This window comes from Cyprinus carpio, chromosome B15, assembly GCF_018340385.1.
Source record: "Cyprinus carpio isolate SPL01 chromosome B15, ASM1834038v1, whole genome shotgun sequence".
Lineage (NCBI taxonomy): Eukaryota > Metazoa > Chordata > Actinopteri > Cypriniformes > Cyprinidae > Cyprinus > Cyprinus carpio.
In genome coordinates, this window is record NC_056611.1 from 4564561 (window position 1) to 4577523 (window position 12963).

At 38.2% G+C, this 12963-nt stretch overlaps 1 protein-coding gene across 1 annotated transcript; it reads right to left on the reverse strand.

The window, feature by feature from the left end:
• Positions 1 to 1538: 1538 nt before the first annotated feature.
• LOC122139748 (matrix metalloproteinase-28-like) lies at positions 1539 to 10119 on the reverse strand. Its single transcript, XM_042738870.1, has 4 exons — positions 10028 to 10119; positions 9756 to 9913; positions 5069 to 5290; positions 1539 to 1876 (listed from the first exon to the last, which is right to left on the reverse strand). Exons 1-4 carry the CDS (start codon positions 10117 to 10119, stop codon positions 1572 to 1574), a joined length of 777 nt encoding a protein of 258 aa, XP_042594804.1. The 3' UTR covers positions 1539 to 1571.
• Positions 10120 to 12963: the final 2844 nt, after the last annotated feature.

A 12963-nucleotide genomic window follows, 5' to 3' on the forward strand; every position in this document is an offset into this window, starting at 1 on the left:
CTAGTGGGAGGGGTACTGTCACGGTTCATGAATCGGCTGTCTCACACTGAGGTGTCTGTGTGAGTGTAATTGTGTGGGTGTGGTTACTCATTGTGTTGATTAGTGTCACCAGCTGTCATTGATTTCACCTCCCTTTATATGTCAGTAAATTCCCTCTCATGTTGTCAGATTGTTGTGGTTGTTCCCTGGTGTGCGTCCTGTTCTTGTGTCTCGTTGAGCCCCGTTCTCCGTTGGATTTCGTCAGTTCTTCGTGTCGTTTGGATTTCGTCAGTTCCTTGTGTCGTCTGGATGTTCAACGGTTCCTGGGGTTCTCTTCACGCTCTTCACCGCACCACCACCGGATCGCCATCTCGTCCCTGCTTCACCACCACCACCACCTGAGTGTTTGTCCCCGGCCCGTGTCTGTACTCTGACCATCATTATAATTAAACTTGTTTACTTGCATCTTGCATCCTCTCATTATTCATCACAGTTTACTAAGCGTGCAGAACAACCACCCAATAGAGCATTACAATAGTCTAACCTTGAGGTCATAAACGCATGGATTAACATTTCTGCATTTGACATTGAGAGCATAGGCTGTAATTTAGATATATTTCTGAAATGGAAAAATTCAGTTTTACAAATATTAGAAACGTGGCTTTCTAAGGAAAGATTGCTATCAAGTAGCACACCTAGGTTCCTAACTGATGACGAAGAATTGACAGAGCAGCCATCAAATCTTAGACAGCGTTCTAAGTCATTACATGCAGAGCTTTTAGGTCCTATAATTAACACCTCTGTTTTTTCAGAATTTAGCAGTAAGAAATTACTCATCATCCAGTTTTTTAAATCGACTATGCCTTCTGTTAGTTTTTCAAATTGGTATGTTTCTCCAGGCCACAAAGAAATATAGAGCTGAGTATCATCAGCATAACAGGGAAAGCTAACACCGTGTTTCCTGATGATATTTCCCAAGGGTAACATGTAAAGCATGAAGAGTAACGGCCCTAGTACTGAGCCTTGAGGTACTCCATACTGCATTTGTGAACGATATGATACCTCTTCATTCACTGCTACGAATTGATGGTGGTCATATAAGTATGATTTAAACCATGCTAATGCACTTCCATTAATGCCAACAAAGTGTCCTAGCCTATGCAAAAGAATAGTGTTGTCAATAGTGTCGATCGCAGCACTAAGATCCAATAGCACTAATAGAGAGATACAACCACGATCAGATGATAAGAGCAGGTCATTTGTAACTCTAAGGACTATGCAAGTTATACACAAAAAAATCAATGCAATAATTAGTAAATGACACCCTCTTACTCTTAGTAAAGGCCAAAACCCTGTTCTTTGCTGACAAAATTGGTAACAATTAACTAGTTGTTTATTAGCGTGCCTATTATCAACATATTGGCTGTTTATTAGTACTTATAAAGCACATACTCTGCATGATCATATTCTAAATGTCTAATCCTACCCAATACCTAAAATTACCAGCTACCTTACTAACAATTAATAAGCAGCAGATTAGGTGTTGGTAATAGCGAGAATTGGACCTTAAATTAAAGTGTAACCCTAAAAGCCTACAATATTACAAACAACAAAAAGCTTTTCAGAAGTTCAGACAAGAAATTAGATGCTTGTTTACCGTACATCTGTTGTAAAGCAGTGATATCATCCCAGCTGAGCAGCGCATTCGAGCCCATCTTCTTATAGTATGGTGACATTAGAGCGTGACGGACAAGCGAATGCACCAATCCCAGAGTGTGGCCAATTTCATGGGCCAGGAACAGGTTGTGTCCTTTGAGACCGTTCATTGTCCAGCGTTCAGACAAGTCAAAATGAGCTTCACTACGGAAAGGGAAAAATGCATGAGCCAGAGCGCCACCTAAACAGAAAGAAAGAAATTAAGAATAAATAGCTATGTCATGCAGCTTTCATGTCCCTTTCTGTATCCTCGATGAAAGACTGCATATAACTATGGGAAAAGAGAGATGGTACATCATTCTATCAAAGAGGGATGGAGCGGGTGGTGGCTTCTGGGGCTCCAGTCCCAAATGTTTATTTAAAAGCCCTGAATCTTTTGGGTTTCCAAATAGCGTTATCAAAAATCCACTCCCCCTCAATCACACACTCAGTCATGCCCCCCTCATTCACACACTCAGAGCCACGCCCCCTCATTCACACACTCAGAATCACACCCCAATCATTCACACACACAGTCACGCCCCCTCATTCACACACTCAGAGCCACGCCCCCTCATTCACATACTCAGTCACACCCCAATCATTCACACACACAGTCACGCCCCCTCGTTCACACACTCAGAGCCACGCCCCCCTCATTCACACACGCAGAGCCACACACCCCTCATTCACACACTCAGAGCCACGCCCCCTCATTCACACACTCAGAGCCATGCCCCCACTCATACACACGCAGAGCCACACACCCCTCATTCACACACTCAGAGCCCCGCCCCCTCATTCACATACTCAGAGCCACGCCCCCTCATTCACACACCCAGAGCCACGCCCCCTCAGTCACACACCCAGAGCCACACCCCCCTCATTCACACACTCAGAGCCACGCCCCCCTCATTCACACACTCAGAGCCACACCCTCCTCATTCACGCACTCAGAGCCACGCCTCCTCTCATCCAACAACACTTGTCTCATTCAAAGTATGTGTTAAACAAACTAAAATCAAAAACGGAATAAGGCATTGTGCCCTTATCAAACAACAAAAGACTGCAATTAAATTAAGTATATAGCCTGTTTGCTGTGTTTCAGAGCGAAGGACCAAATTCCTACACTTCCAGCCTCTTTTTAGGTACAAGGAGATTAATTTTGACATCATCAAAATGTGTTGTGATTTCAGAATAATGAAGACTGTGAAAAATTAGATTTAAAAAACAGTTTATATAACTGCCATAAATAAATAAATAAATAAACAAACTAGATTTGGGCTAAGCCCCAAACATTTACAATGTCTGGCTCCGCCCCTGCTATCACACTATGGAATTACATTTGCTTCTATAAAAATGAACGAAACTTTTTAAACTGAACGTAACTTTATAAAACTGAACGTAACTTTTTCAGAAACTATCAAAAATATGCCATTACAAAAGAAGAAAAACACAATGAAAATGAAAAAAAAATTAACTCAGTCAGACCAAATTTAACAGGCTCTTCAAATATGCTTCATTCTTTGTTAATGTTTTTCAAAGATTCGTTTTCGCTAATCATGGATTCTGAATGCATTGCCACAGATTTCGCTTACGCTTCGCAGTTTTTCGTTTGGTGTTTTGACACAAACTTCTCCTGGGGGCGGGCTTAACAGTGATCTACTCTGATTGGATAGTGAGCTTTTGATGGACAGGTGCTCTCTGACCGGGAAGTACAGACGCCACTCAGTGGCGCGCATATTGGAAAGCTCTCGCGGTGATTCTGAAATAAAGTTCCTTTATTTCAGTAATTCAACTCAAATCGTGAAACTGGTGCATTAAATAAAGTCTTTGGTTCTTTTAATTGGGATGATTTTGGCTCACATTTAACAAAAACCTCAATAAATTAGAATACTTCATAAGACCAATAAAAAAAAACATTTTTAGTGAATTGTTGGCCTTCTGGAAAGTATGTTCATTTACTGTACATGTACTCAATACTTGGTAGGGGTTCCTTTTGCTTTAATTACTGCCTCAATTCAGCGTGGCATGGAGGTGATCAGTTTGTGGCACTGCTGAGGTGGTATGGAAGCCCAGGTTTCTTTGACAGTGGCCTTCAGCTCATCTGCATTTTCTGGTCTCTTGTTTCTCATTTTTCTCTTGACAATACCCCATAGATTCTCTCTGGGGTTCAGGTCTGGTGAGTTTGCTGGCCAGTCAAGCACACCAACACATGGTCATTTAACCATCTTTTGGTGATTTTGGCAGTGTGGGCAGGTGCCAAATCCTGCTGGAAAATGAAATCAGCATCTTCAAAAAGCTGGTCAGAAGAAGGAAGCATGAAGTGCTCCAAAATCTCTTGGTAAACGGGTGCAGTGACTTTGGTTTTCAAAAAACACAATGGACCAACACCAGCAGATGACATTGCACCCCAAATCATCACAGACTTTGGAAACTTAACACTGGACTTCGAGCAACTTGGGCTATGAGCTTCTCCACCCTTCCTCCAGACTCTAGGACCTTGGTTTCCAAATGAAATACAAAACTTGCTCTCATCTGAAAAGAGGACTTCGGAGCACTGAGGAACAGTCCAGTTCTTCTTTTCCTTAGCTCAGGTAAGACACCTCTGATGTTGTCTGTGGTTCAGGAGTGGCTTAACAAGAGGAATACAACAACTGCAGCCAAATTCCTTGACACGTCTGTGTGTGGTGGCTCTTGATGCCTTGACCCCAGCCTCAATTCTTTTCCTTGTGAAGTTCACTCAAATTCTTGAATCGATTTTGCTTGACAATCCTCATAAGGCTACGGTTCTCTCGGTTGGTTGTGCATCTTTTTCTTACACACTTTTTCGTTCCACTCAACTTACTGTTATCATGCTTAGATACAGCACTCTGTGAACAGCCAGCTTCTTTGGCAATGAATGTTTGTGGCTTACATTCCTTGTGAAGGGTGTCAGTGATTGTGTAGCCTAGTGAACCAAACTGAGAGACCATTTTGAAGGCTCAGGAAACCTTTGCAGGTGTTTTGAGTTGATTAGCTGATTGGCATGTCACCATATTCTAATTTGTTGACATGGTGAATTGGTGGGTTTTTGTTAAATGTGAGCCAAAATCATCACAATTAAAAGAACCAAAGACTTAAACTACTTCAGTCTGTGTGCATTGAATTTATTTAATACACGGGTTTCACAATTTGAGTTGAATCACTGAAATAAATGAACTTTTCCACAACATTCTAATTTATTGAGATGCACCTGTACATGAATAAATAAGCATAAGTAGCATCATAGCGTCATACCATGGTACAAATGTTGTCCATAGACATTAGGCTTAAAATAACATGGAATATTCCTTTTAAGACCAGAATATTGAAACATTTATTTATTTAAGAAAAAAAAAAAAGAAAGCATCACCTGGCCCGTCAAATGCATTCCCTGTCCCATCGTTATGTTCTCCTTCAAAGAAGGCCAGCCGGATGTCGGCAGGACCCTGCTGGAGTTCCTGGAAGTTCAGTCTGGACACATTACTCCACAGCTGGAACGCCATCTTCACTGCCATATGCACATGACTGGGAGACAGATTACACAGCCAGTTCATGATACAATACGTCAGATGACGTTTGTGCCACTTCTCTCCTGTGGAAGTATGGATCAGTCTCAGAACCAATGTTTAATCGTGATATTTCATCTTAACATTAACATTTGTGAGATTTATTCCATCTGGTGTTCAACTGACGCTGCATTTCATTTAGATGTGTATGATAACAAACTAGTTTCATTTTGAAATAAAAAAGTAAGCTGAAAAGTAAAGTGCAAAAGGGATCCAGAACAATGTTGTTCTTAGTGTATTTATTAAGTTAATAACTACTATAATTTAATCACATTTAAAACATTTTCATAGTCAAGTCACCTTTTTATATTGCTTCATGCAATACAGATTTTATTCAAGGCAGCTTTGCAGTACAGGACAGTAACATAATCAACGATGCAAACTTCAAATATGAGGCAAATCCAAATTCTGCTGCAAAGTAGCTCTTAAAAGGCATGATCAATTCATTATTCAGTTCAGTGTTGATTCAGTTCTGATCAATAACAGTGTTGATGCAAAATTTGTCAGTTGTCAGTTTTATTTTCATCTGACAGCATCAGTTCAGTCACATCAATGATATTACTGAATATTAAGGGTATTTTAGATCCCAATTTAGACTTAATTAACACCTGATTTTGTATTACTGTATACGTTATTGACACCTTTAAAAAACAAAATTAAAATTATATCCAATGTATTTTACATATTCTGCAAAAATCAAGTGATTGCATCCAAAACATTCTAAACTGACAAGAGCTCAGCTCAGTGTGTAATTAGCTTAACATGAGAGGTTTTGTGAATTGCACATATAATTACTGACTTCCAAGACAGTTTTACTAAACAGGGAAAATTAGCGCAAGAGCGCAATTCCAAAACAGCGCCAATGGGTGTGGAAATTTCTGCGGGTGATGTACTAATAATGCGCAAATTAAAGAACAGACGCAACATCTCATTTATATATCAACCAATTCAATATACAAAGCGCAGTGCAAATTAGCATAGTCGCAAATAAAGAATAAAGTAAAGAAGCCACAGTACGTTGAAAATAACCTGAGGACAAAAAATAAAGGTTTTGCGTGACTCCTAGAAGAGGGTTCAAAACCATCTTTTATTTTCTGAAGCAAATTAAAAATAACATGGCTTTGCAAATGATATGTTCTTCTGGCATTCAAAATAAATTAATACGAAAATTAATAAAAAATCCTCTGCCTTCTACCACACGCTTTCTGTTCTTTGCGGTGCCTCTCCTAGCAACAATAATTACAGCCATTGGATAATTGCAGCTTGAAATAGTTTTGGGCGTTAAATAATGGCACAAATGCCAGTAATTTGATGAGTGCAAATGTCAGTAAAACACGTTGCGTGATTCATTTCATAATTCGTCACTTAACTTCTTTAGTAAAACCTGACAGTACAATTTTAACGCCAAAAAAATGGTTCGCGCTGGCAAAAGCTATTAGTAAAACTGGCCCTAATAACACTGCTGTCAGAAGGTAACGTGTGTGTTTTTTCTGTTATACCATAATTCCTAATAAAGCAATAAGCCCCAAGAAGCCGTGGTTTACAGTAGATTTAACAGTGGTGTTGTTAGGCATGAAGCGGTTATAAATTCACTGTAAACCATAGATTCACAGGGGCTTGTTGCTTTTATACAACGTTTATTGCATATACGTAGTAAGGTTTCACAAAATAAAAAAGAGCAAATAAAGTATAATGATATTAATAAAAACAGTATTCTTCCACCAAACGATGTAGTTCCTCAGAAACAGTTGTGGTTTCAACAAAGTGGTTGCTGAGCAACACAGAAACGTAGACAAAGGTGTATGTTTGTAGAGTAATTTACAACAGCTTTGAACGTGGCTCATCCAATCAGAATCAAGGACCGGAATTATCTGTTTTTATAATTCATATTTTAGTGCATAGAATAACCAAAATAATATTATAAAACGGATCGTTCTGGTCCTTGATTCTGATTGGTTGAGCCGTGTTCGAAGCTGTCGTAAATTACTCTACAAACATACACCTTTGTCTACGTTTGTGTGTTGTTCGGCAACCACTTTGTTGCAACCACAACTGTTTCTGAGGAACTACATTGCTTGGCGGAAGAATACTGTTTTTATTAATATCATTACACTTTATTTGCTCTGTTTTATAACAGGTTAATGTTTTGTCTCTATAAGTTAGAATGAATGTGTTCAAAACGGTCCAAAATGCAGATAAAGCCAATTATCTAAATGATTATCAACAAGATTGATTCAGTGTTGACACAAGTACCAAATCAATAGAGAGAACACAAGTTTCGCTTTGTACTGTGACTGAAAGCAAATCTTTAATTTAACTGATTAACTGTGAAATGATTGTCTTCACTAATAAGTCTTAACTAGTTAACATCAGGTATTGACATGAATGCACTCATACTCAGAGTAGAGTAAGTATTAGCATGTTTTCAAAGTGACAGGTACGAATTTACGATTACGATTTTAATCGTATCATTGATTCCTCTTCCACCTGCCTGATCTACTATTTAACTAACTTAAGATGATCTGAGATATCTGTCATGTACAGTATGAACCACATGTGTGTGTTCACTTTAACCCCTCTAATGTCTTCTGGGAAAAAGTTCTCAGTGCCATGGGACCTGAATGTGAACACCGAACAGAGTATGGTACACAGCAAAAAATCCAGAGTGAAATTAACTCTGCTGGGAGTACATGTGAGACCACACTCAAGAGTGTGAAAGTGTTAAAATAGGAGTGTTAAATTAACACTGAATCAGAGTTAAAGTTAATGAGATAATTAAGTGATTAATTGAGTGATGATTGACCATTATTGACGAGACCTGATGTTAACGAGCAGAATCAACAAAGACGAAAATCACTATTTTAATGTCACCATTATAGTGGCCAATGTTTGCTTTAGTTGGGCTCTTGACCCTTAACATTTTAAAGCTCAGATTTTGTTTGGCTGTTGTAATAGAGTTATAAAACAGACGGGGGAAACAAAAAATATTGGTTTTCCTGAATCACTGAGTTAAACTTTCATTGTTGATTATTGCGGCCAAATGATTCTTCAGCATAGGATTGGCAGCATTTTAAATACAATCTGTGGAATTTCTTAAAAGTTGTTTGTTCAAAAATCTTTCAAAAGAGTCTTTAATTTAGACATGCAAACATCAAGAATCAACCTGTGAACCTCAATGATGGTGACAATCAAAAAAGCATGTTGCAGGAGACTTGTGTTGCAGTGCATTCTGGGTGCCATTCATCCATGGCTCCCATGATGCACTGTGGCATGAATAAATTATTACCTGAATTGTCTTAGTAATTTCCTTTATTCTTACTATTGTATTTTTGTTTTCAATGCTACTTTTAGTAGTTTGTTTTCTAGTGTCCAGACCTAATGTTTTAGGCTTTAAAGAAGTTCGGTGATTCAGGTCAAATAATTATTATGTAAAAACATAACTAATATCACATAATCATGTTTTTATTTTTGCTCGTCTCTCCATTACAACTGAGTTATAACAGCCAAACCAAATATAATTTTAAAAACGTAAGGGTCAAGATCCCAACTAAAGCAAACACTGACCACTATAATGGTGACATAAAAAATTGTGATTTTTGTCTTTGTTGATTCTGCTTGTTAACATCAGGTCTCGTCAATAATGGTCAATCATCACTCAGTTAATCACTTAATTATCTCATTAACTTTAACTCCGCTTCAGTAGTAAAATTTAACACTCCTATTTTAACACTTTCACACTCTTGAGTGTGGTCTCACATGTACTCCCAGCAGAGTTGATTTCACTCTGGATTTTTTGCTATGTATGATCAGTGAATGTGTGTTTTGTGAAGATCTGCTCTTGTCTCAGTGTAAACATATAAAGCGAGGTGTGAGTCTGTGTGTCTGTTTTGTTTTGGGTCTTTACAGAAGTGGATGTTTTAAACTGCTAGAGTATGCACACTGTAAAAAGTGATGTATTTTTGTCCATTATTAGGACCCCACCCAGCAGCCGCAGAACCACCTCACAACTCCTGCATCTGAGAAAACACCGTTTAACCAAAGGACAGCTTGACTGAAAATGCTGTGTCTGCCAATTATCAATCTTTTTTAACAAAACAAACAACAAAAACAGGAACTGCATGCATTCTTTCTGTTTTCATCACTGTTTTGCAATAAATGAACTGCACTAAAATCAAATGGAATTAACTTTCTGGTAGTCTTTATTACTTAGAATATTTATATACTTAGAAATGCTAACTTCTTGAAACACAGTTGTCTGAACAAGAACGTCATGTTGCTGAAACGGTTTTGTGTATTTGATGTAAAAATCTTGATAACATTATACGGGAACCTCAAAGAAGAGTACAAAATAATAAAAGCTTCATGGCAGTTCATGACACACGTGAGAAGGTGATGCGTGGACTAAATGAGATTTCAGAGTTTTAGGGTGTTTCCAACATTTCTAGATATGATTCTGATAAACATAAGTTCAAATGCATGAAATGTGTTCACCTGTCTGAGGAGAATGCTTCTTCCGGAGCTGTCGGCCTGTGAAGACCCTGCTGACCCTTTGACCCCAGGCGTCCTGAACCCGGGGCGAGCTCATCTTCTCCAGAGTGACCCTGTCCAGTCCTCCAGTGACGGGCAGCTGAGACAACCACTGAAACTCTCTGATGCACAACAGAGCTCCACCACAAACCCACTCCTCTGGACTAGTGCTGACATCATTTAACTGTAGCGATTTCAATAGCTGGTGTGATATTCTCATATCTTTCACAGGTTACCTGATGGCAGACTCGACTTCAGCTGTGCTGTGAGATTCATTCTCCTTGTGCAGGTATCCGTAGAAAACCCTGTGCACGCACACATACGTCATTACTCCCTCTACATCTGAGACATGCAACGTAAACAAAGCGTCTTTGGAAATGAAGAATTTGTAACACAGACACAGCAACAGTCAATACCCACACAAGCATTGATTGAAGTAGTCAGAAGCATTTGTTGTTCCCTGCATGAAACAGGAAGATCTGTAGGAAGATGTGGGCCTTTGTGCCTCTGAAATGCTTTAGAAGATGGTGTTGTGAAATCCCTATAGACGGGAATACAGAATGACCATCCAGACAGGAGAAAAGAAGCTGTGTCAGTGTATTATATCGGTCTGCAATGCCTCATTTTGGTTGGTGGAGAAACTAAAGGAAATGCTTTGCTTTTATTCCATAGGAAAGCATCAACTTTGGATCTGTGCATGAGAGGATATGTCTCTGTCAGGTTCTGGCATGTATTTGCCTGTATAGTGTAGGTGTAGTGTAGATCTAGAACTACAGGTCACAGCTACAGAATATGTTGACAGATCTGAAGTGAGGCAATACATAATTAAAGTAGTGGAAACAACCTTTTACAGGAAGTGCACAGAATCACTGTTTACATTTCGAACAAGTTTGCCAGAGTATAATCAGGAGAAGAAACTTGTAAAATCACACAGAAACCACCAGTTATTATCAGTGGCTGTTTTTATTTGCTGTTTGATTGTGCAGCTGTCATGTAAATGTTTCTCAGTTCTGGAGACAGAAGCATGCTCTCACAATGGAAATGCTTCTTTGGGCTCATTACCCAGCTAGAATTTTTTTTGTTCTAAAAATGTTCTAAGAACATTACCATGCATTGTTCTAGCAATGTTTTTAGCGGGTAGTTTTATTTTTGTTCCCAGAACGTTCTCTGAAAAGATAGGATAACGTTCTCTAAAAACATTCTAAAAATGTTTATTAATAACATTATTAGAACATTATCCTCTAACATTCTAATAAAGATTTAAGCAGAGGTTTAGATGTTGATGTTGATGTCTGTTTAAAATTAATAATTTGGTTTGATGTCACCATAATGGTGGTCAGTGTTGGCTTTAGTTGTGCAATTTGACACTTGACTTGTCAGTGTTGTTCTTTAGCTGCTGTAATTTTTATTATGACAAAAACAGCAAAAGAATATGTGGTTAGATGATGCTGGTTGATTGCTGATGATTAAGACGTCATCACATATGTGTTCTGATTACCTGGTTTCACCCAATCTAATGTATGGTGTTAGTTGCATATCATTTATTAAATGGGTCCACAGCCTGAGACACAGCTGAATTTAAAACAGATAATTTCAAGGATTAGAAAATAGAAGAAAAAAAACTCTGTCACACAAACATCAAGATTCCGTGTATGAACCTGAACAATGGTGGCATGCTTCATGCTGCAATGTATTCTGGGTACATCATGGAAAACTCATCCATGGCACCCAGAATGCATTGCAACATGAAGCATGTCACCATTATTGAGATTCATACAATAATTCTTGAGGTCTCTGTGTGTCTAAGCATTCTGTGGTTCATGAACAGTGTAATTCAAAAAGAGAGACAAAAATACATATGATATAAATCTGCAGGATCTTATGCGTTGCAACACATTTGCTATAACCACTAATATTAAACTAATAGCATAGATTAGACTCCAGATAAAACCAGCCGAAAAGTCACCTGATGACATTTTTCTCTCACTGTTTTTTGCCGTAACAAATATAGTTATAGAGGTTAAACAAAAAGTAACATTGAAAAGACTCATACTGCCTAAGTACTGATCACCATAATGGTGACATCAAACTAAACTATTATTTTCAATAAACCATCAACACCTCTGTTAATCTCAATAAGAACTTTTTACATTTATGACATAAAGTCAGTCTTGTTTATAATAAGTGAAGTTGGTAATACTGTTTTTGGAGTTATTTACGCTGGAGTTTGACATCAAACAAAGGTTGGGTGTTGACTTTCAACCAAAATGTGACTTCTGAGCAATAAAAGTCCACATCTAGTGTGATGGGAAGCTTTATTAGAATGTTAGAGGATAATGTTCTAACAATGTTATCAATAGGCATGTTTAGAATGTTTTTAGAGAATGTTATCCTACCTTTTAGCAAAACATTCTAGGAACTAAAATAAAACTTGCCGCTGAAAACATTCCCAGAACATGAAAATTTTCTAGGTGGGTAGTTTATGGCTGTGCCGATTATTCTCACCACAAATCAGGCTCATTTTCCATATCTGAAAGACAGAGCAAGACAATACATGTCTCCAAAATGTTTGCATGCTTTTTTATAACTTAAAGCATTACTTTTCTGAAAAGCATGAATTTATTGGACTCCCAAGAAAAAACGGAGACAGTTAGATTTAGGCTATATCCCAGCATTGAACGTTAACAACAGCTTTTAACAACCTTTTTTCAAAGTTATATAAATGTTAGGAGAAAATGGAACGTTCTTATATCCTTAATATCTAGCTAATATACACCTTGTCATAACGTTGAGAGAAAACGTTAGAACAAAATTCTCAGAACGTCCTTATTTTGCTATTTGCACTTGATAAACGTTTACGAAATGTTATTTAATATATAAATGACTTTATAGGCTAAACACGACAGAAATGTATATTTTAACGTTTTGATATCAAAGTTATATTTTGTGTGACAACTTAGTTCGTTTTTTTCAATCTTTAAATAACGTTATAATCACGGCATTATTTGGGTCCAGAAGCAGCAGCTCTCACCTGAGCCTGAGCAGCTGTGGAGACTGGAGAGCTGAGGGAGGTCTGGACACACAGCAGCACAGACACCTCCATCTGCGCACAGTCACTCTTTATTTCTAAAATCACCTCATGAGAATAGGTCCCATCATCACGATAAACCCC

What these genes read in the sequence shown, in the direction of transcription:
- LOC122139748 (XM_042738870.1), bottom strand. Translation starts at nt 10,119, where the DNA reads ATGACGTATGTGTGCGTGCACAGGGTTTTCTACGGATACCTGCACAAG. An exon ending in GAAGCATTCTCCTCAGACAG is followed by an intron (nt 5,291 to 9,755) that starts GTGAACACATTT and finishes ATACTTCCACAG; the next exon opens with GAGAGAAGTGGCACAAACGT. An exon ending in GAATGCATTTGACGGGCCAG is followed by an intron (nt 1,877 to 5,068) that starts GTGATGCTTTCT and finishes CTTTCTGTTTAG; the next exon opens with GTGGCGCTCTGGCTCATGCA.